General features: G+C 44.9%; 2 protein-coding genes across 3 annotated transcripts; both read right to left on the bottom strand.

The window, feature by feature from the left end:
• Window positions 1–1,485: 1,485 nt before the first annotated feature.
• Window positions 1,486–5,635, bottom strand: LOC136044606 (coiled-coil domain-containing protein 90B, mitochondrial-like). The gene is made up of 7 exons (XM_065729966.1): window positions 5,534–5,635; window positions 3,891–3,992; window positions 3,246–3,287; window positions 3,092–3,163; window positions 2,956–3,009; window positions 2,098–2,212; window positions 1,486–1,573 (listed from the first exon to the last, which is right to left on the bottom strand). Exons 1-7 carry the CDS (start codon window positions 5,552–5,554, stop codon window positions 1,512–1,514), a joined length of 468 nt encoding a protein of 155 aa, XP_065586038.1. The 5' UTR covers window positions 5,555–5,635; the 3' UTR covers window positions 1,486–1,511.
• A 2,224-nt stretch (window positions 5,636–7,859) lies between these two features.
• Window positions 7,860–13,624, bottom strand: LOC136044590 (coiled-coil domain-containing protein 90B, mitochondrial-like). Of its 2 annotated transcripts, none has more exons than XM_065729940.1 (7): window positions 13,541–13,624; window positions 10,265–10,366; window positions 9,620–9,661; window positions 9,466–9,537; window positions 9,330–9,383; window positions 8,472–8,586; window positions 7,860–7,947 (listed from the first exon to the last, which is right to left on the bottom strand). In XM_065729940.1, the coding sequence occupies exons 2-7, from the start codon at window positions 10,343–10,345 to the stop codon at window positions 7,886–7,888; spliced, it is 426 nt and encodes a 141-aa protein (XP_065586012.1). In that variant the 5' UTR covers window positions 10,346–10,366; window positions 13,541–13,624; the 3' UTR covers window positions 7,860–7,885. The 2 variants fall into 2 exon arrangements, with proteins under 2 accessions (XP_065586012.1, XP_065586011.1); XM_065729939.1 differs by lacking the exon at window positions 13,541–13,624 and adding an exon at window positions 11,908–12,009.
• Window positions 13,625–19,117: the final 5,493 nt, after the last annotated feature.

The raw sequence follows: 19,117 nt of genomic DNA, 5'->3' as shown, positions 1-19,117 counted from the left end.
GAGATTTGGTCCATCACTGTTGCTGCTGTTCCCATGTAGGAACAGCGCAAAAGATTAGCCTGAATCTTCCAAGGAACTCCAGAAATGGTTACAGCATGTATGAGGATGGATGTGTGACTATGCAGCAGTCACATGGGCCAAGGGTCCTTGTGCTGGCACTCCACACCTATCCCACTAACACACACAGCAGAAAAAGCAGCCTTATCTTACTGTGCTCTGTGTTCAAACAGCACTGTGCTCATTATAAAAGCCACATTTGTACAGTCCAGTCATCCATATTCAAATCTCACAGACAGCAAATGTAAGAAATCCATTTTATTTTCTTCAGTGTACACATTAAATAGGTCATGTATGCACAGAATATAAGAATTTGCAGGATACCAGCAACAATAGAACTGCAATTCAAAACTTGCCACTCCCCACTACTATAACATCTGTAGCCCACAAAGTGCTTACTCTGAACAAAGAGTAATTCAGGATTACAAGGAATCAAACTAAGCATTGGCATTTGTACCCCAAATGAGACTGCTTCAGTTTTGCAAGGCATCCCCCCATCACATCCTGTCTCTGTGCCTCAAGAAGTCCCTGCTGTGGGCAGAGGGCTCTGCCCCTGAAGCTGAGAGTCCACGTGTCCCACAGCATCGCAGACTGCTCACAAGGAGCACTTCAGTGGCACAAAGCAGATCCCACCCCCAGAAAATACACACAGGTTTACTGAGAATACCCAGCACTGCTCGAAGGGAGGAGGTAAGAGCACTTATCTGTCCCAGGGCTGCCCACAGTCACTGACAACAGTGGCATTTCCCCTTGGAAGGAGGAAGAGAAGTTCTCCCATTCTGCTGACCTCTGGGTTTCTAGAAATTTTAAGGGATACTAAAAATAAATAAGTCCATAGAAACATTTCAGTTCTAGACCAGATTTTAAATTTACGTGAACTGCTTCTTAAGAAAAAAAACAAAGATTCTTTAGAAAAAGGCCTTGGAGTGTGTTTTTTTAATGTACATACGTTTATGTTTTCATACATCTTTATGAAAAACCAAAGGACCAAGCTGCCACCCATCAAACACAGGAACAAGCACCAGGCTCCCATCAGTGAGGTCACAGCCTGGGTCACAGTACATCCCTAGGAATCCGCTGCAGTTCTCCCATATCACTAATACTATTTGGAAACAGAAGTCCAGTATTTCCATAGGCATACTGAATTTCCATCTGGAGTGGAGATGAGTGCTGGCAATGTCATAGAAGACAAGAAACTTGATTCTCAAGCCCATTAGGGAATGCTTTCTGATTGAATACACCGTGTCTTAGGAAATACAGACATCACTCAACTGGGGACAATGAAATACTACCATTATCTGCCAACTTCTCCCCCATATTAGTGTTACAGTCAGAAAACATGTCAGTGCACAATAATCTGAACAAGGAAACTGGAACTGGAGATACCACAGTGATCTACAGCGCAATGCCTGGCCGCCCCTTCACCATCTCCACATCTGATGTGGCCATTCAGTTCACATCTGTTTCCAGAACCTGTAAAACCCCAGTGCTATCGCCAAGCAAGTGAAAACCGAAGCTGTTAAAAGAAAGAAAGTAGTAATGAGATGAATGCCAAACTGTATCACATTCTACACACAAGAAATTAACTGCGTGCAGATGGAAGGATGGGGACTCAATGCCTCCTAAATGTCCTCAATTGCTGCAGGTGCGTAACGGAATGATGTTTAAGATGTGGTATCCTCCACAGCAGCACTGCCTGGACAGTGAGATGGGAGGTCAGACTCAGCAGCCTGCAGAGCCATGTTTTCAGGACTGGATAACACAATAGACTACAGTAATTTTTTACTACTGTTGCCCACCTCTCAGAAATGGTATTACGGGAGAGATGGCTGTATCAGGTCTCAGTTAAATGTAATTAAACAGATTTTCCTCTGAACAAAATGAGAAGCCAACGACACATATCTGACGTAACACCCAAATCCAGTTATCTGCTGCTACTCTGCCCAACCCTTGAATTCATTTTGCACGATGTTGAATAAGTCTTGAACTTGACATGTCCAAATTAAGCTCCTGCTACTCAGCCCCGTGCCCATCACGTACCTGCCAAGTAACGTATCGTATCCAGTTTATTTGATTCCATGACTGTTTTTATGGAAGCTATTTCAGTGTCAATTTTGTTACTGATCTCTGAAATAACACTGTTGGTACTTGAATCCTGAAACATTAAAAGAAGGCATAAATCCCACGGTGCTCTCAAGCTCTGAGCAGTTTGAGAAACCAAACAGGAATATCATCCCATGAGCAATAACAAAGAGAAATTTCCAATCCATCGATGAAGATATGTAATTTTTGAATGACTTTAGAAGTCACAGAGCAGCACTTATCACCATCCTGGCAGTAGATTATAGATGAAGACAGGAAAACAGAAAAATGGGTATGATCTGAATTTTAGCTGCAATACATCATGTACCTCTTAAAGGAGACATTCCACTACGTTAAGTAGCATCCCTAAATTCTTGCGAAACAAAGGTCTAAGAATTCATCAGCCTTATCCAGAAAAGGGAGGTGATGCTGAAAATGGGAATCATCCCTCAGCAGCCTCAGGCTGCACAGCCTTCAAGGAGTTGAGGACTCTCAGCCCCTGAAATGGTTGTTTGGCTGTGGGTACCCAGACAGTCTGCTTCAGCTGTCCAGCTCATCAGTTAGTGCTGGAACGGGCAGCATGGCAGAGCACAGCCCACCAAGGACAGACTGCACAAAGGCACTCTGGAAGTGAGAGATGAGGCTTGTGTGTCATCCTCTGCAGGGATGGCATTTAGTGCATCCCACAGACACAGGCAATAAACACACAGAACACGCACAAGTTTTATCACACACAAATCTATTGCTTCCATGAAAGTCCTGTTACACCCAGAGTGTAACTGTATCCTGCTCAATATAAGTGAACTCAACCCTTACTTTTTTATGAAACTCTGTAGTTGCTTCCATCAATTTCCTCTCTTGATCGGTAAACTGCAGATAAAAGATAAATTAACAACTGTAGCGAAGGAAAATGACACAGAACTCATAACAGTATCTTCACAGATCAGCTTACGATATCTGTCACTCTGCTCCTTTCCAGGTTTATGTCTAGCTTGCTGTCTGCTTGGATTTTACTGGTTTCATTCTTTAAAACAAATAAAGCTGATGACAGTAACTGTTTTTTTCCCCAAAACGAGTGAGTGCATACCTGCTTGCTGTTTACTTACCATTAACTGCTGCTTAATTTGATCTAGTTCAATTTTCATTTTCTAGGAGCTGAGAAGGAAAAGAGATTTTATAGCTTCACAAAACTGCTGACCAAACGGATCAGCTCTGCAAGCTTTACTGTTGCGTTCATGTAATTACTGCTGTGATTTTCTCCCAACAGAGCAATGTGCTCTCAATTAAATACCTTAACTAGTATGCTCTAGTTAAACAGTCTGCTCGAAATTTTGCTCAAAATCATTGCTGTAAAAACATACAGTGATGATTCTGTTATTCTGAGACTAAAAAAACACCAAAATGGGTGTCCAGCAAAATTAAAAGATATCACCAGTTTAAATAACAGGAATGCCTGAATACTCTCCCTGCACTGTAAGGTTAATGTTGACAACACTTCAAGAATCACCCTTAAGTAATACAGATGATTCTGTTTTTCTTCCCCTCCCCCTCAGAAGAATTAAGCAAATCTTATAAAGCAAAATATATTTCTGTATGATCACAGAAGCTGTAATGTACAAACACTTCAACTTTGACAACAGCATCCAGCAATGCACCCACATCAAATATTCTGTACCACCAAAAACGTGCACTAGGGAAATCGTAGTGTATTTTGGGGTATTGAATGCTTCATTAAAAATATTTATTAGTACCTCATTCTCTGCTCTCAAGTTTGCAAATTCACTTTTCTCCAGGATGACCATATCTTTTCGAATGGAGCCCAAACGTGCCATGATCTGCTGCAAAGTTATTTCCTTGGAAACAATGAAATATGCCAACGGTTAAGTTCCAAACTGCCTGATAAGCAAAGGAAGGGATTTTCAGGTCTTACATTAGGAAATTAGCTGCAGCCAAGCATAAGCATGGGGAGACTCTCCACAATAAACAGCTTATAAACTACAGAGTTAAAACAAAAAACAACATTAAGGAAGAAATGGAAGTTTAGAATCCTGAAAGCAGTACTCCTTGAAGTGGCAGAAGAAAGCCCTGCTGTTTAGCATGGAAGAGTCTGCTTTCAGCTAACAGGATTTCTCAGATCCTACACTGAACTAAATTCCTTAAAATATGCTCTGTCTGTACTTCCTCTGATGTCTGAGTCTATTCCACTCAACACAAAGTTTTCACCATTTCTGGAAGAACTTCAGGGGTGCTCGCACCAAGGAGCTCACTCCCTTCATCCCATCTAAGCTTCCCTCTGATGGAAAACACAAAGACACAAGTTCTTGCCTTCTTTTTGAGACTCACAGAAAAAAATGTAAATTCCATTAAGCATAAAGGGCAGTAAAATAAAAACCTGAGCAAATAGAACTCCACAGTTTAAATAAAACAGCAATCAACACTTAATTGCATTAACTCCCTGAAGAATGGCACATAATTTCAGCTTGCACAGCCTTTGTGACTAATCATTAAAACCAATACTGCATACCAGAGCTTTATTGTGCTGGCCAAGGTGCCCAGCCTACAGGGAGCAGCTAAACTTTTTATTGTGTCAATGTGTTAAAATGAAACTGTCATCACCTCAGGAGAGGGGCCACGCTACTTAATTGAATCATTGCCTGCAGGTACAATCACAGATGTGACTCTGAATGAAGGAGACAACTGAACGCTCTGCTTGAGCACAGGCTGAGCTGTTGATCAGCCCAGAGCAGCCAGGTGTAAACAAGCAACCAAGCAAGCCACAGCCTGCACACCGTTCCTGAGGGCAAGTGACATGCCACAGGTGATATTTGGATGGCTAAAATCTCTTCTTGAGTTCACCCTGCCCTGTGGGAACGCTTCCTGGGCCTAAACTCCACCTAAGTCAGGCCTGGGTAAGGAGAATGACAGTCACTGGGGGCTGCAGTAACAGTTCAGCACTGCATGACCACATGGTGGTGCCTCTGCCCACATCCCAGACACTTTCTGCTGTCATAACAGATATAACTTACAGACAGCTGTAACTTCGTAGACTGAAATGCAGTGCACAGCTCTAATAATAGCTACAGGTTATGAATAAGGAAGTAGGACAAATACAGAGCATCTTCCTTGCATTTCTCTTCAACTGCTTTAAAGCACAGTTCCAAGTCTGGTTTCACGTCAGAGCTCTAACGAAGCAGTCTCTGTATTATGTCTATACCACGTGGCCACATTCAGAAAGCACTTCTGTGAGATACTGACACTCAGTATCACTCTGAAACCCAGAGAAACCCATCTCAGAAAGGAACTGATGGTATGACGGAGAGCTGCACTCATCTTTTAAATATGCAAACAGTGTCCTTATACAACACTGTGTATATACACTGTAAATAAACGTTACCTGCTGAGCCTGGGTAACCATGTCCTTATAAACTGTCTCCAAGCTGACATTTGACAGGGTTATTAATGCAGATACGATGGTCTCTGCTTGTTCTTTTGCAAAACCTGAAAAGCAGGTGAAGGATGACACGTTCAGATCATGTCAGAGAGCAGGGTGAGGGGGAGAGCAAGAACTGCATAACAAATTGGACACTCGAGTGCTGCATCCTACAGAACAATAGAACTGGAAGACAAGTCTACACATAATGAAAGTTTTCTACAGAGGTATAAGGACATGCAAAACTGATTTAAAAACTGGTGCATCCATTGCCTGCAGAATGAATTCAGACTGCATGATTTTTGCTTGCTGAAGATAAAAATGACACTTTGTTGGTACCTTGGTGCAATTTCAGAGCATTTAAAGAGAAAGCATAGAGAAAGGAATCAGCTGTCAAACTGGCCAAATCTGACTCCGTGCTGAGAGTTTCCTTCCAGCAATCTCACTGATGCCTTACATTTCAACTGCTCCATTTCATAAACAGGGATCAGTTAACTTTTCATTGAGAAATCCTTTCAAATTAAACTATTTAGAGACACAGGACACCATTCCCTTCTGATTTATTGGAACTATCAAGCCTTGCAACACTGCACTGCTAAAAAAAACTATGCAAAATTTACGAGTTGCCTTCCACTGCCTCAGGGAGAGCCGGGGGAGAGCCCGCAGCCCCGCTGCTCTGCCTCTGGTGAGTGCCACCCTAAGGTGCCCTTTCCCGGTGTATGGGACGGACAGCAGTCCCACTGCTTGTACGTGTTGTCGCTAAGATTCTGAGATGTGGTGCTTGGAAATACTGGAGAGAGTATGTTAACAGGACACTGAAGTGAGCCTTTGCTGCATCCTGACCTGAGGGCTTATCAGTTTCTCTTTGTCCCTGGCAGAGAAGAATATGAATTCTTCCTATTAAGAAGAGGGAGTGGAAAGGTCCTTGATTGCTTGCATGGTGACTGGCTGTTCATGTTGCTGGGTAACTAGTGCCCAGTTCAGACTGGAGTGGCGACTTCAGGAGCTGTCCCCTCATTCCCCAGCTGCCATAGATCCTAGCAGCTACCACGCATTGCAGGATCTCTCTTTTGCATCAGAACTCTCCTTCAGAAAGGGTTTTTTCTCCTCCCTCATACCTCAGACTGGAAATAGAGTTAGTGGAGGCCTGTAATACAGTGTTCCTGTGTGCAACAGCTGAATTCAATAATTGGTCTCATGTCACCTTAAGCATCAGGCTCACTGACAGCAAAGATGGGGCAGACAGGTTGAATCAGCAGGTAGAGACAGAAAACATATATGCACGTGTTTAATCAAATGTGACAATAGGTGAGAAGTTCACATACTGAGTTTGGAGACAAGTAGAGCTGGCTTTTCAGACATCGCCTCAAGATGTTGTGACAACACTGCATTTTTCAGCTCTTAGGAACATTCAGCCTCAGCTGCTGCTGGCTGTGTCAGAGCTCCAGCCAGCGGTGAGGCCCTGTTGCTTAACAGCTGCTCTGACCATTGCACTGCTGTGCAACTGTTCACAGGGTCCTGCTATAACCTCTCTAAAAGTGGAAGACTTGAATCGCTGGCAGCGTGGGATGAGCCCAGCTAGCCATTAGGGTAACTGTGCTTACATGTTGCAAGCTGAGACAACTTTGCTTCCAAATCTGCTGTAGCCAAGGGGCCTTCACATTTTACCCTAGTGCAACTGCTATCCTGTGCCCTGGGGCTGTGCTCTGTACCAACTTCCACAGAATACAGCATGCTGTGGTTATTCAGAGCCATGTATTTTTAAAGTCTGTCTCATGATGTAGCAGATTTATGCCATTGCTGCTTAATGGCTGTAACAATGCCCTTTGGCTGTAACAATGGCTGTACAATGGCTGTAACAATGCCTGTACAATAACAATTTGGCTGTAACAATGGCTGTACAATGGCTGTAACAATGCCCTACATCCCTAGGAATCCGCTGCAGTTCTCCCATATCACTAATACTATTTGGAAACAGAAGTCCAGTATTTCCATAGGCATACTGAATTTCCATCTGGAGTGGAGATGAGTGCTGGCAATGTCATAGAAGACAAGAAACTTGATTCTCAAGCCCATTAGGGAATGCTTTCTGATTGAATACACCGTGTCTTAGGAAATACAGACATCACTCAACTGGGGACAATGAAATACTACCATTATCTGCCAACTTCTCCCCCATATTAGTGTTACAGTCAGAAAACATGTCAGTGCACAATAATCTGAACAAGGAAACTGGAACTGGAGATACCACAGTGATCTACAGCGCAATGCCTGGCCGCCCCTTCACCATCTCCACATCTGATGTGGCCATTCAGTTCACATCTGTTTCCAGAACCTGTAAAACCCCAGTGCTATCGCCAAGCAAGTGAAAACCGAAGCTGTTAAAAGAAAGAAAGTAGTAATGAGATGAATGCCAAACTGTATCACATTCTACACACAAGAAATTAACTGCGTGCAGATGGAAGGATGGGGACTCAATGCCTCCTAAATGTCCTCAATTGCTGCAGGTGCGTAACGGAATGATGTTTAAGATGTGGTATCCTCCACAGCAGCACTGCCTGGACAGTGAGATGGGAGGTCAGACTCAGCAGCCTGCAGAGCCATGTTTTCAGGACTGGATAACACAATAGACTACAGTAATTTTTTACTACTGTTGCCCACCTCTCAGAAATGGTATTACGGGAGAGATGGCTGTATCAGGTCTCAGTTAAATGTAATTAAACAGATTTTCCTCTGAACAAAATGAGAAGCCAACGACACATATCTGACGTAACACCCAAATCCAGTTATCTGCTGCTACTCTGCCCAACCCTTGAATTCATTTTGCACGATGTTGAATAAGTCTTGAACTTGACATGTCCAAATTAAGCTCCTGCTACTCAGCCCCGTGCCCATCACGTACCTGCCAAGTAACGTATCGTATCCAGTTTATTTGATTCCATGACTGTTTTTATGGAAGCTATTTCAGTGTCAATTTTGTTACTGATCTCTGAAATAACACTGTTGGTACTTGAATCCTGAAACATTAAAAGAAGGCATAAATCCCACGGTGCTCTCAAGCTCTGAGCAGTTTGAGAAACCAAACAGGAATATCATCCCATGAGCAATAACAAAGAGAAATTTCCAATCCATCGATGAAGATATGTAATTTTTGAATGACTTTAGAAGTCACAGAGCAGCACTTATCACCATCCTGGCAGTAGATTATAGATGAAGACAGGAAAACAGAAAAATGGGTATGATCTGAATTTTAGCTGCAATACATCATGTACCTCTTAAAGGAGACATTCCACTACGTTAAGTAGCATCCCTAAATTCTTGCGAAACAAAGGTCTAAGAATTCATCAGCCTTATCCAGAAAAGGGAGGTGATGCTGAAAATGGGAATCATCCCTCAGCAGCCTCAGGCTGCACAGCCTTCAAGGAGTTGAGGACTCTCAGCCCCTGAAATGGTTGTTTGGCTGTGGGTACCCAGACAGTCTGCTTCAGCTGTCCAGCTCATCAGTTAGTGCTGGAACGGGCAGCATGGCAGAGCACAGCCCACCAAGGACAGACTGCACAAAGGCACTCTGGAAGTGAGAGATGAGGCTTGTGTGTCATCCTCTGCAGGGATGGCATTTAGTGCATCCCACAGACACAGGCAATAAACACACAGAACACGCACAAGTTTTATCACACACAAATCTATTGCTTCCATGAAAGTCCTGTTACACCCAGAGTGTAACTGTATCCTGCTCAATATAAGTGAACTCAACCCTTACTTTTTTATGAAACTCTGTAGTTGCTTCCATCAATTTCCTCTCTTGATCGGTAAACTGCAGATAAAAGATAAATTAACAACTGTAGCGAAGGAAAATGACACAGAACTCATAACAGTATCTTCACAGATCAGCTTACGATATCTGTCACTCTGCTCCTTTCCAGGTTTATGTCTAGCTTGCTGTCTGCTTGGATTTTACTGGTTTCATTCTTTAAAACAAATAAAGCTGATGACAGTAACTGTTTTTTTCCCCAAAACGAGTGAGTGCATACCTGCTTGCTGTTTACTTACCATTAACTGCTGCTTAATTTGATCTAGTTCAATTTTCATTTTCTAGGAGCTGAGAAGGAAAAGAGATTTTATAGCTTCACAAAACTGCTGACCAAACGGATCAGCTCTGCAAGCTTTACTGTTGCGTTCATGTAATTACTGCTGTGATTTTCTCCCAACAGAGCAATGTGCTCTCAATTAAATACCTTAACTAGTATGCTCTAGTTAAACAGTCTGCTCGAAATTTTGCTCAAAATCATTGCTGTAAAAACATACAGTGATGATTCTGTTATTCTGAGACTAAAAAAACACCAAAATGGGTGTCCAGCAAAATTAAAAGATATCACCAGTTTAAATAACAGGAATGCCTGAATACTCTCCCTGCACTGTAAGGTTAATGTTGACAACACTTCAAGAATCACCCTTAAGTAATACAGATGATTCTGTTTTTCTTCCCCTCCCCCTCAGAAGAATTAAGCAAATCTTATAAAGCAAAATATATTTCTGTATGATCACAGAAGCTGTAATGTACAAACACTTCAACTTTGACAACAGCATCCAGCAATGCACCCACATCAAATATTCTGTACCACCAAAAACGTGCACTAGGGAAATCGTAGTGTATTTTGGGGTATTGAATGCTTCATTAAAAATATTTATTAGTACCTCATTCTCTGCTCTCAAGTTTGCAAATTCACTTTTCTCCAGGATGACCATATCTTTTCGAATGGAGCCCAAACGTGCCATGATCTGCTGCAAAGTTATTTCCTTGGAAACAATGAAATATGCCAACGGTTAAGTTCCAAACTGCCTGATAAGCAAAGGAAGGGATTTTCAGGTCTTACATTAGGAAATTAGCTGCAGCCAAGCATAAGCATGGGGAGACTCTCCACAATAAACAGCTTATAAACTACAGAGTTAAAACAAAAAACAACATTAAGGAAGAAATGGAAGTTTAGAATCCTGAAAGCAGTACTCCTTGAAGTGGCAGAAGAAAGCCCTGCTGTTTAGCATGGAAGAGTCTGCTTTCAGCTAACAGGATTTCTCAGATCCTACACTGAACTAAATTCCTTAAAATATGCTCTGTCTGTACTTCCTCTGATGTCTGAGTCTATTCCACTCAACACAAAGTTTTCACCATTTCTGGAAGAACTTCAGGGGTGCTCGCACCAAGGAGCTCACTCCCTTCATCCCATCTAAGCTTCCCTCTGATGGAAAACACAAAGACACAAGTTCTTGCCTTCTTTTTGAGACTCACAGAAAAAAATGTAAATTCCATTAAGCATAAAGGGCAGTAAAATAAAAACCTGAGCAAATAGAACTCCACAGTTTAAATAAAACAGCAATCAACACTTAATTGCATTAACTCCCTGAAGAATGGCACATAATTTCAGCTTGCACAGCCTTTGTGACTAATCATTAAAACCAATACTGCATACCAGAGCTTTATTGTGCTGGCCAAGGTGCCCAGCCTACAGGGAGCAGCTAAACTTTTTATTGTGTCAATGTGTTAAAATGAAACTGTCATCACCTCAGGAGAGGGGCCACGCTACTTAATTGAATCATTGCCTGCAGGTACAATCACAGATGTGACTCTGAATGAAGGAGACAACTGAACGCTCTGCTTGAGCACAGGCTGAGCTGTTGATCAGCCCAGAGCAGCCAGGTGTAAACAAGCAACCAAGCAAGCCACAGCCTGCACACCGTTCCTGAGGGCAAGTGACATGCCACAGGTGATATTTGGATGGCTAAAATCTCTTCTTGAGTTCACCCTGCCCTGTGGGAACGCTTCCTGGGCCTAAACTCCACCTAAGTCAGGCCTGGGTAAGGAGAATGACAGTCACTGGGGGCTGCAGTAACAGTTCAGCACTGCATGACCACATGGTGGTGCCTCTGCCCACATCCCAGACACTTTCTGCTGTCATAACAGATATAACTTACAGACAGCTGTAACTTCGTAGACTGAAATGCAGTGCACAGCTCTAATAATAGCTACAGGTTATGAATAAGGAAGTAGGACAAATACAGAGCATCTTCCTTGCATTTCTCTTCAACTGCTGTAAAGCACAGTTCCAAGTCTGGTTTCACGTCAGAGCTCTAACGAAGCAGTCTCTGTATTATGTCTATACCACGTGGCCACATTCAGAAAGCACTTCTGTGAGATACTGACACTCAGTATCACTCTGAAACCCAGAGAAACCCATCTCAGAAAGGAACTGATGGTATGACGGAGAGCTGCACTCATCTTTTAAATATGCAAACAGTGTCCTTATACAACACTGTGTATATACACTGTAAATAAACGTTACCTGCTGAGCCTGGGTAACCATGTCCTTATAAACTGTCTCCAAGCTGACATTTGACAGGGTTATTAATGCAGATACGATGGTCTCTGCTTGTTCTTTTGCAAAACCTGAAAAGCAGGTGAAGGATGACACGTTCAGATCATGTCAGAGAGCAGGGTGAGGGGGAGAGCAAGAACTGCATAACAAATTGGACACTCGAGTGCTGCATCCTACAGAACAATAGAACTGGAAGACAAGTCTACACATAATGAAAGTTTTCTACAGAGGTATAAGGACATGCAAAACTGATTTAAAAACTGGTGCATCCATTGCCTGCAGAATGAATTCAGACTGCATGATTTTTGCTTGCTGAAGATAAAAATGACACTTTGTTGGTACCTTGGTGCAATTTCAGAGCATTTAAAGAGAAAGCATAGAGAAAGGAATCAGCTGTCAAACTGGCCAAATCTGACTCCGTGCTGAGAGTTTCCTTCCAGCAATCTCACTGATGCCTTACATTTCAACTGCTCCATTTCATAAACAGGGATCAGTTAACTTTTCATTGAGAAATCCTTTCAAATTAAACTATTTAGAGACACAGGACACCATTCCCTTCTGATTTATTGGAACTATCAAGCCTTGCAACACTGCACTGCTAAAAAAAACTATGCAAAATTTACGAGTTGCCTTCCACTGAGGTGTAACTGCATTGCTTCAGCTCCCCTGCATTTTCAGGATTACTTAGGATTTTGCTATCTCATTTTGTTCTCACTGTTAGGAACTGTCTTTCCCACATGGATGTTTAGAAAACATGAAGAACTTCACACATCTAAGAGACCTGAGACTGAAAACTCAGGCCTGCAGCAAGTCTGACAGACATTAAAAGAATCTCTCAGTTTCGTGGCATTCACAGTTTTTTCCTTCAAAGCCCCATCACTGTGATACCACAGCATTTGTAGCAGTTACAGAACAAACAAACTGAGTAACACACTGCAGCAGCATCAGACTCAGTTCTAAAGGACCTCCAAGGAGAAATAGCTGAATGAGTACTTGGGGTAAGAAACATCTAACGTGCTGTCTTGGCTGCCTGAGGAAAGTGGCAAATACAACATCAGTTTCCAGAAACAGTTCCAGAAGATACGTAGGGAACCACATGCTGACAAGTCTGACATGCATTAAAAAACAAAGAAACCCAAAAAGCTCCTTGCTGGTGGACTACTGGGAGTCTTCTAAGTACTTATACTACTACTGGTAGGACTGTAATTCTTTATTCCCACAAAAGAACTGTGGCAGCACCAAAGCAATGGAGCTGAGGCCAGCTTCTGCATAAACAAATATTCTTCTACACTGTTAGTGAAGCTCCATCAGAAAGGATGGACTTGGTGCTAACCAGCCAACCCACAGCTCTTCAGGGACTGCATTAACATGGAAAGGATGTTAAATGTATTATGTTCCCTGAGGGGAAGATGCTATGTAAGTGTAACCTACAGCTACAAAAGAGGCAGAGCTACCCTAACAGTCTGTACGGTTACAGAGCACATGCTTCTCTCTGCTAGAGGCTTCCAAAACACACAGCAGTGGTGTGGGGAGAACTGATCACACTCCAAGCAATAGCACTTAAAGCTTTCCTTTGGATGCCTTCACAGTTTCCACTTACCGTGGGTTTCCAGATCCCGCACTAAGGCATGAGTGTCAAAAGTTACCTTCCTCTGCTCCAGGGGAGTGATTTCAACTCTCCTGACATCATACGAAGTCCTAGGGAGCGTGGCAGCGAGACCTGGAAGCAACAACACGTGCTTTAAGCTTAACACAGACAGCTCAGCGCCCGACCCGGTAACTTCACTTTCCTTCATCGCAGCAAAACCGCAGGGAAACGGCAACAAAAAGCCCTTGCTGACGGTCAGCTCACATCCATCTGGCTCCTCACACAACCCCTCAGCAGTACTCTGGTTACGCAGCCTTCTAAATGCTACTAAGGAGAAAGTGCCACGCGTGAGGACAAACCTCCAGTGCTTTTTTCACGTGGCACGCACAAAGCACCACACCTGCACTGCGTTAGCTCCGCGCGGCCCCGCACTCCGCCCGACAGCATCGCTGTTACCTACGAGCCGTCACTCCTCAGGCCACGCTTGCTTGGAGCCTCCCTCACCGCCGGCTCTCCTCAACCCTCAGCCTCCTACCTTACCGAGGCCTTCACTTGGAAACCCTTCCTCGCTTCGCAGCAGGCTCTCACCTCTCCGAGGAGCCGGAGGCAGCAGGGCCCGAGGCGGCCGCGGGACCCACGCAGGGAGCGGCCGCGGCCACGAGCGGACAACACCACGCATCCCTCCGCGCGGCGCCACCACACCACTTCCGGTTAGAGCCAGCATGCCACTTCCGGTCAGACCCAGCACGCCTCACCCACTACTCATGCGCTCTCTTCCGGCCGAGCCCGCGGAGGATGTCGGGAAGCGTAGTTCTTAATGGAAGAGACGGGGCGGCTTGTAGGCATGCGCCTCGACGTCTCCTCGCCGTCGCCATATTGGCCTGGGGGACGCCGCACTGAAAGTGGGGCTGTGCGGCCCTTCGTCCTTATTTCGAGGTTCTCATTAACGGCAGCAAATGGTTCTGAGCGCAGGTGTTCAGGACGCTGGAGTTTGCTGTCAGCTGTAGCAACTCGGCCTCAGTGGGTTGGGACTGCTGCATCCCATCCCAGTTGTTAGGGCCCCATCCAGCCTGGCCTTGAGTGGCTCATGTCCAGCTTCCCATCCTCCAGCACCTCCACAGCCTTTTAAGCAGGGCAGTGCGCTATGCCTTCATCCCCCCATTTGTACCAACAGTAGGGCTTGCTGGCACCCAGCTGCAAGACTTGGATCTGTTGAACCTCATGAGATTCTGGGTGGCATCCTGTCCCTCAGATGTGTCCATGGCACTGCGCGGTTTGCTGTCATCCCTATACTGCCTGCCTTCAGCCCACAAGTGCTTGTGGGTAGGCAGAACCCAGAGGAAAGGCAGGCTGTGTGCAGCACAGAGCAGTTCAGATTTGTGTGCATTCAGGCATGAAACATCTGTACAAGAAGTGCTCACAGGCCAAGATCAGCTCTGCAGGCTGCTTTTCCATCTACTGAAAATATGGGATGTAGTGACATGAAAGCTGAATGTTAACTGTACACACAATCACTAGATAGACTTTGGGAGAAGAAAGCGGCCCAGAATGTCTCATACATGTGGGCTTTAATGCTCATGTACAGAGTTCGAGTTAAGACTTGTGATGGAGAGGTCTGTGCAGAAGCTGAGGGGCCATTATTTTCTCCCAGCTGCATTTAGATGATGTGAAATGCTCCTGATTTCTCAGAAGCAGAATCACAGGGGTTGAAAGGGACCTGTGGACATCATCTAGTCCGACCCTCAGCTTAGCCTGCTTTCCCCTGTTCTCTAACCTGCACTTACTCTAGCCTCAGAGCACTGCCATAGCCAGCCTAGGTAAACCAGGCTCTGCTTTCCTCCAAACATCCCCAACTTCACATGCAAAACAAGACTCCAGTTCTTCTGAAAGGTGAAACTGTAACTCAGGGTCCTTGTGCATTTGAACTCTGAAGCTTTCAAACTGCAGCCTGTTCTCGTTTTACTCCCTATTGGAGCAAAATCCAGATTTCACAGCCTCAGAGTATATTTGCAAAATGGAATTCTCTTTCAGCTTGTACCACATGCAATAAAATGCTTTAGATGCTCTCAGGCATCTGTTGTAGAAACCCAAGGATGCTGAAGGCACATCTTAAAATAAATATGCTGACCAATAAAACAAGATTGCTTATGGTACTTTTAACAAAGCTTCTATCTGAAATAGTAAACTTTGAGAACCACTATATAAGTTGGATAAAAAAAGATGTATTTTAGAGTAGCCATCAGCAACTGTGGGATGTCTGAACTCTCCTTCTGTGCTTTTCCAGAGGCCTGATGCTCTCACACACGTTACAGTGCAGTGCACATATGCATTTGGGCTGTCAGGGCAGAAAAATCTCCCTGGTGGTAAAAAGCATTTTAAATAAATGACCTCTTGGTTTCCAGTCACTCAAAGGTCCCCTTTGCTGTTAGTTGACTTCATGAGCTGTTCGTCTCTGTTCAGTGACAGGGGTTGTTTCAGTGGACTGTTACGGGGCAGTTGGATCCTGCTATGTTTCCCTCTTTTGTAAGAGCCAGATGGGTCAATCTTAATGTATCCAGAGGCATTTCCACTTTTGCTGTGTGACTTTCATTTGGAGGACTTTGAGGATGATAATGAGGATGGAAATAAGATGTCTGTGGGATAGCTGGAGTAGGAAGCACTGCCATTGGCAGCACTTGTTTAAACTAAGGGTAATAAAGAAGGCATGCAGCCAAGGAAATGGTGAGAGGAGGAAAGCAAGCATGTGCTACCTGTGCTGAGGTTTAACTCTGCCATTCTGCCATGGTAACAGATGCAGGATTCAGCAGAAATGCTCCAACAAGCCTAGACACCGAGTTTCCAAGTCAACAGCTCTCTGTGCTGTCAAGATACAGACGTTAGAAAGAAGAACAATAGCAACAAAAAGCTGTCACTAAAGGAGAGGAGCCCTGAATCAGCGATCTCTCCGTGGGGACATCATTGCTCAGCACTACCAATGTCACACCAACGCTCAAGCTGGCAGCCACTCCTTCGGCAGCAAACAGCGCTTTTCCATCTCTCAGGACAGAAAGGCTGAGTGCGTTTCTGCTGAGTCCACCTTTCTACTTCAGGCAGACCGTGAACCTGCAAATTGTGCGTTTGGAAGCTGTAATTTCTGACAGCACGTACTGAGAACTGAACTCAGTTCTGTTTAGTAATGCGCAGCTGCTTTGGAAATAAGTGAAGCTGCCGCAGCTTTCCATGGGAGGGCAGCAGCCTACAAGCAGACAGGGGCTGTGCGTTCAGCCCAAACCACCTCGCGTGGGGAAAGGAGAGTATTGCTGGGAACTGCGCTCGTAGAAGAACGGGCTCTGATGTCTCCCTTGCTGTGCTGCTGGAACAAAACCAGTGTGCAAGACACAGCTTGGGAGGCAAAGGTAAGTGGGACAAGCAGACAGCTGGTGCCTGGACGACACTTGCTGTCGTCTTGTCCTCTAATCACATCAGCACTGGTTGGTATTGTGTATATTTAGGAACATGTGATTTTCACAGCATCAGTCTCTTTTCCCATCGCAACTCAGGGCAACATCTTGCTCTGCCTCTGTCTTGTGTTGCACAGGCAGCTGCACCACTGCTGGCTGCTAAATGGGCTGCTGTGCTTCAGCGTTTTGCTATCAGACATCTGACAGAATTTCATTCTCATCTGCCCAAGGTACTTTACAGGCAGGTTGTTTCAACCTAGCAGCTCTCCAGGGCAGCTTAAGCTCTGCTGAAAACCCACAGGGAAGGGCTTGTGCATTCCATTCGGTTTTGAACTCACTGGAGCTTATGAACCAAATTATAATTCAGAAATATACTGCGATTAAGAGCTGAGTGCCAGAATAATGCCAGTGCAGAACTGTCATCAACAACAAGATGGAGTCTATATTCCTCATATAAAGGAGTTCACGGAGCCATACTTTATGGGAAGCTTTCTTCCTTCTTGAGTATTGATCGGTCATTTTTACAGCTAGATAAGCGAATTTCCAGCAAATGAGATTACTCTGGAATAAATACACAAGCAGGGGCAAAAGGAGCCTCTGGTAGGCTAGATCACTCTTCTTTGTGATTAATTTAGTTACATGAGGCTTAGATCAATCTAACTGAATTTCATTTATGTAGATGGAGTGTGGGCAGTGGACAGGCAGCCTATGATGCTCTGGTTGGCATTAGTGACACTCTGTTGACTTACTTTGTATCTGGAATAACATTGTTTGAGACTGTATTAGGTTTATGTGGCAAGGTTTTGGTAGCATGGGAGCTCCAGGTGTGAACTCTGTGAGCATTGCCTGGTGTCAGAACAGAGCAGCTCCGGCTGTTTCGACAGGGACCCAGCTCTGGGCAGAGCTGAGCCATGAGAAACCTGGATGCACCTCTGGGAGACTGGGTGGAAGGGAGAGGAGCAATGCTGTGCAACAACTGGGTGTGGGGGGTGAAAAATTGGAGAGAAGCAGCCCTGCAGCTCCCAAGGTCAGTGCAGAAGGAGGGCAGGAGATGCTGCAGGTACGGTACAGAGCTTCCTTGCCAACCCGGAGAGGCCCATGGTGGAGCAGGCTGTCCCCGTGCAGCACTTGGGAACCATGCAGAGCAGTGCCTGAAGGGTGAGCCCTGTGTTGCAGCAGTGTTTGGAGAGCCTGTGGGAAGCCCACGTAGGATCAGATGGCATCCCGAGGGAGAGACCTGTGTGGTGCAGGGGCAGAGTGACCAGGAAGAAGTGGCAGAGATTAAATGTTGTGGATTGCCCACAGCCCCTGTTTCCCGTTTCCCATGCATTGCCCTAGGTCAGTGGAGTTGCTGCAGCCAATGTAACCATACTGACTTGTATCGACAGGAGCTGTTGTTCTTCTTGGCATTCCTGTAGTACTCAGAGTCCAAATCCTGTGTGAACATCTCTCGATTGTGAAAAGTCAGTATGTAGATTCTGCTTATGGTGGAAGGAAGTGCCATTCTAGTACAGAAAGTAGGGAAGAAAACTTCAGTGCTGGGTTCACAAAATCTTGGAGTGGTGGAGGCTGGAAAAGACCTCTGGGTCTGTCTGGTCCAACCCCTGCTCCAGCAGGGACACCCAGACCACAGTGGCACCACATTCAAACCTCCAAGGAGGAAACTCCACAACTTCTCTCTGCAACCTGTTCCAGTGCATAGCAAATAAGTGTTTTCTGATGATCAGGCAGAACCTCATGCGTTCCAGTTTGTGCCCAATACTTCTTGTCCTGGCACTGGGCACCACTGAAGGAAGCCTTGCTCCCTCCTCTTTGCACCCTCTATCCCTTTGAACCGCTGGAGCCATTAGGACTGTTGTTGCATGGTTACTGGCTCAGCCTGGCTAGTGCATCATTACTAGGATGTTGGCATATCAAGTTGTTGTATTATGCATCATCTTCTGCCATGTGGATTGGGTGCACCAGGCAGCATCCAGGTCTTTGGCAGCCTGGTTTATTTCCAGTGAACTGTTGACTACCTCTGCCATAATTTATTCCCTCAAGCATGAGATGCATGAGTATCAGTCTGCTTACCTGGGCAGTGGGTAACTGGCTTTCACAGTCAACAGGAGCACATCCAAAGGCTGTGGGTTCTCCTTCCCTTTTCAAC

The sequence above is a fragment of the Cyrtonyx montezumae genome, unplaced genomic scaffold (genome assembly GCF_038088225.1).
Source record: "Cyrtonyx montezumae isolate F1298 unplaced genomic scaffold, pur_monq_1.0 scaffold_12, whole genome shotgun sequence".
In the NCBI taxonomy this organism is placed as follows: domain Eukaryota; kingdom Metazoa; phylum Chordata; class Aves; order Galliformes; family Odontophoridae; genus Cyrtonyx; species Cyrtonyx montezumae.
This window is presented reverse-complemented; position numbering and strand designations above follow the sequence as displayed.

Excerpts from the sequence above, each read along its gene's own strand:
- LOC136044606 (XM_065729966.1), bottom strand. The coding sequence starts at position 5,554 with ATGGTTACCCAGGCTCAGCAG. Across the intron at positions 3,164-3,245 it reads AAATTAAGCAGCAGTTAATG|AATGAAACCAGTAAAATCCA; the intron begins GTAAGTAAACAG and ends TTTGTTTTAAAG. Across the intron at positions 3,010-3,091 it reads GGAGCAGAGTGACAGATATC|TTTACCGATCAAGAGAGGAA; the intron begins GTAAGCTGATCT and ends TTTTATCTGCAG.
- LOC136044590 (XM_065729939.1), bottom strand. The coding sequence starts at position 11,928 with ATGGTTACCCAGGCTCAGCAG. Across the intron at positions 9,384-9,465 it reads GGAGCAGAGTGACAGATATC|TTTACCGATCAAGAGAGGAA; the intron begins GTAAGCTGATCT and ends TTTTATCTGCAG. Across the intron at positions 8,587-9,329 it reads CTACAGAGTTTCATAAAAAA|GATTCAAGTACCAACAGTGT; the intron begins GTAAGGGTTGAG and ends TTAATGTTTCAG.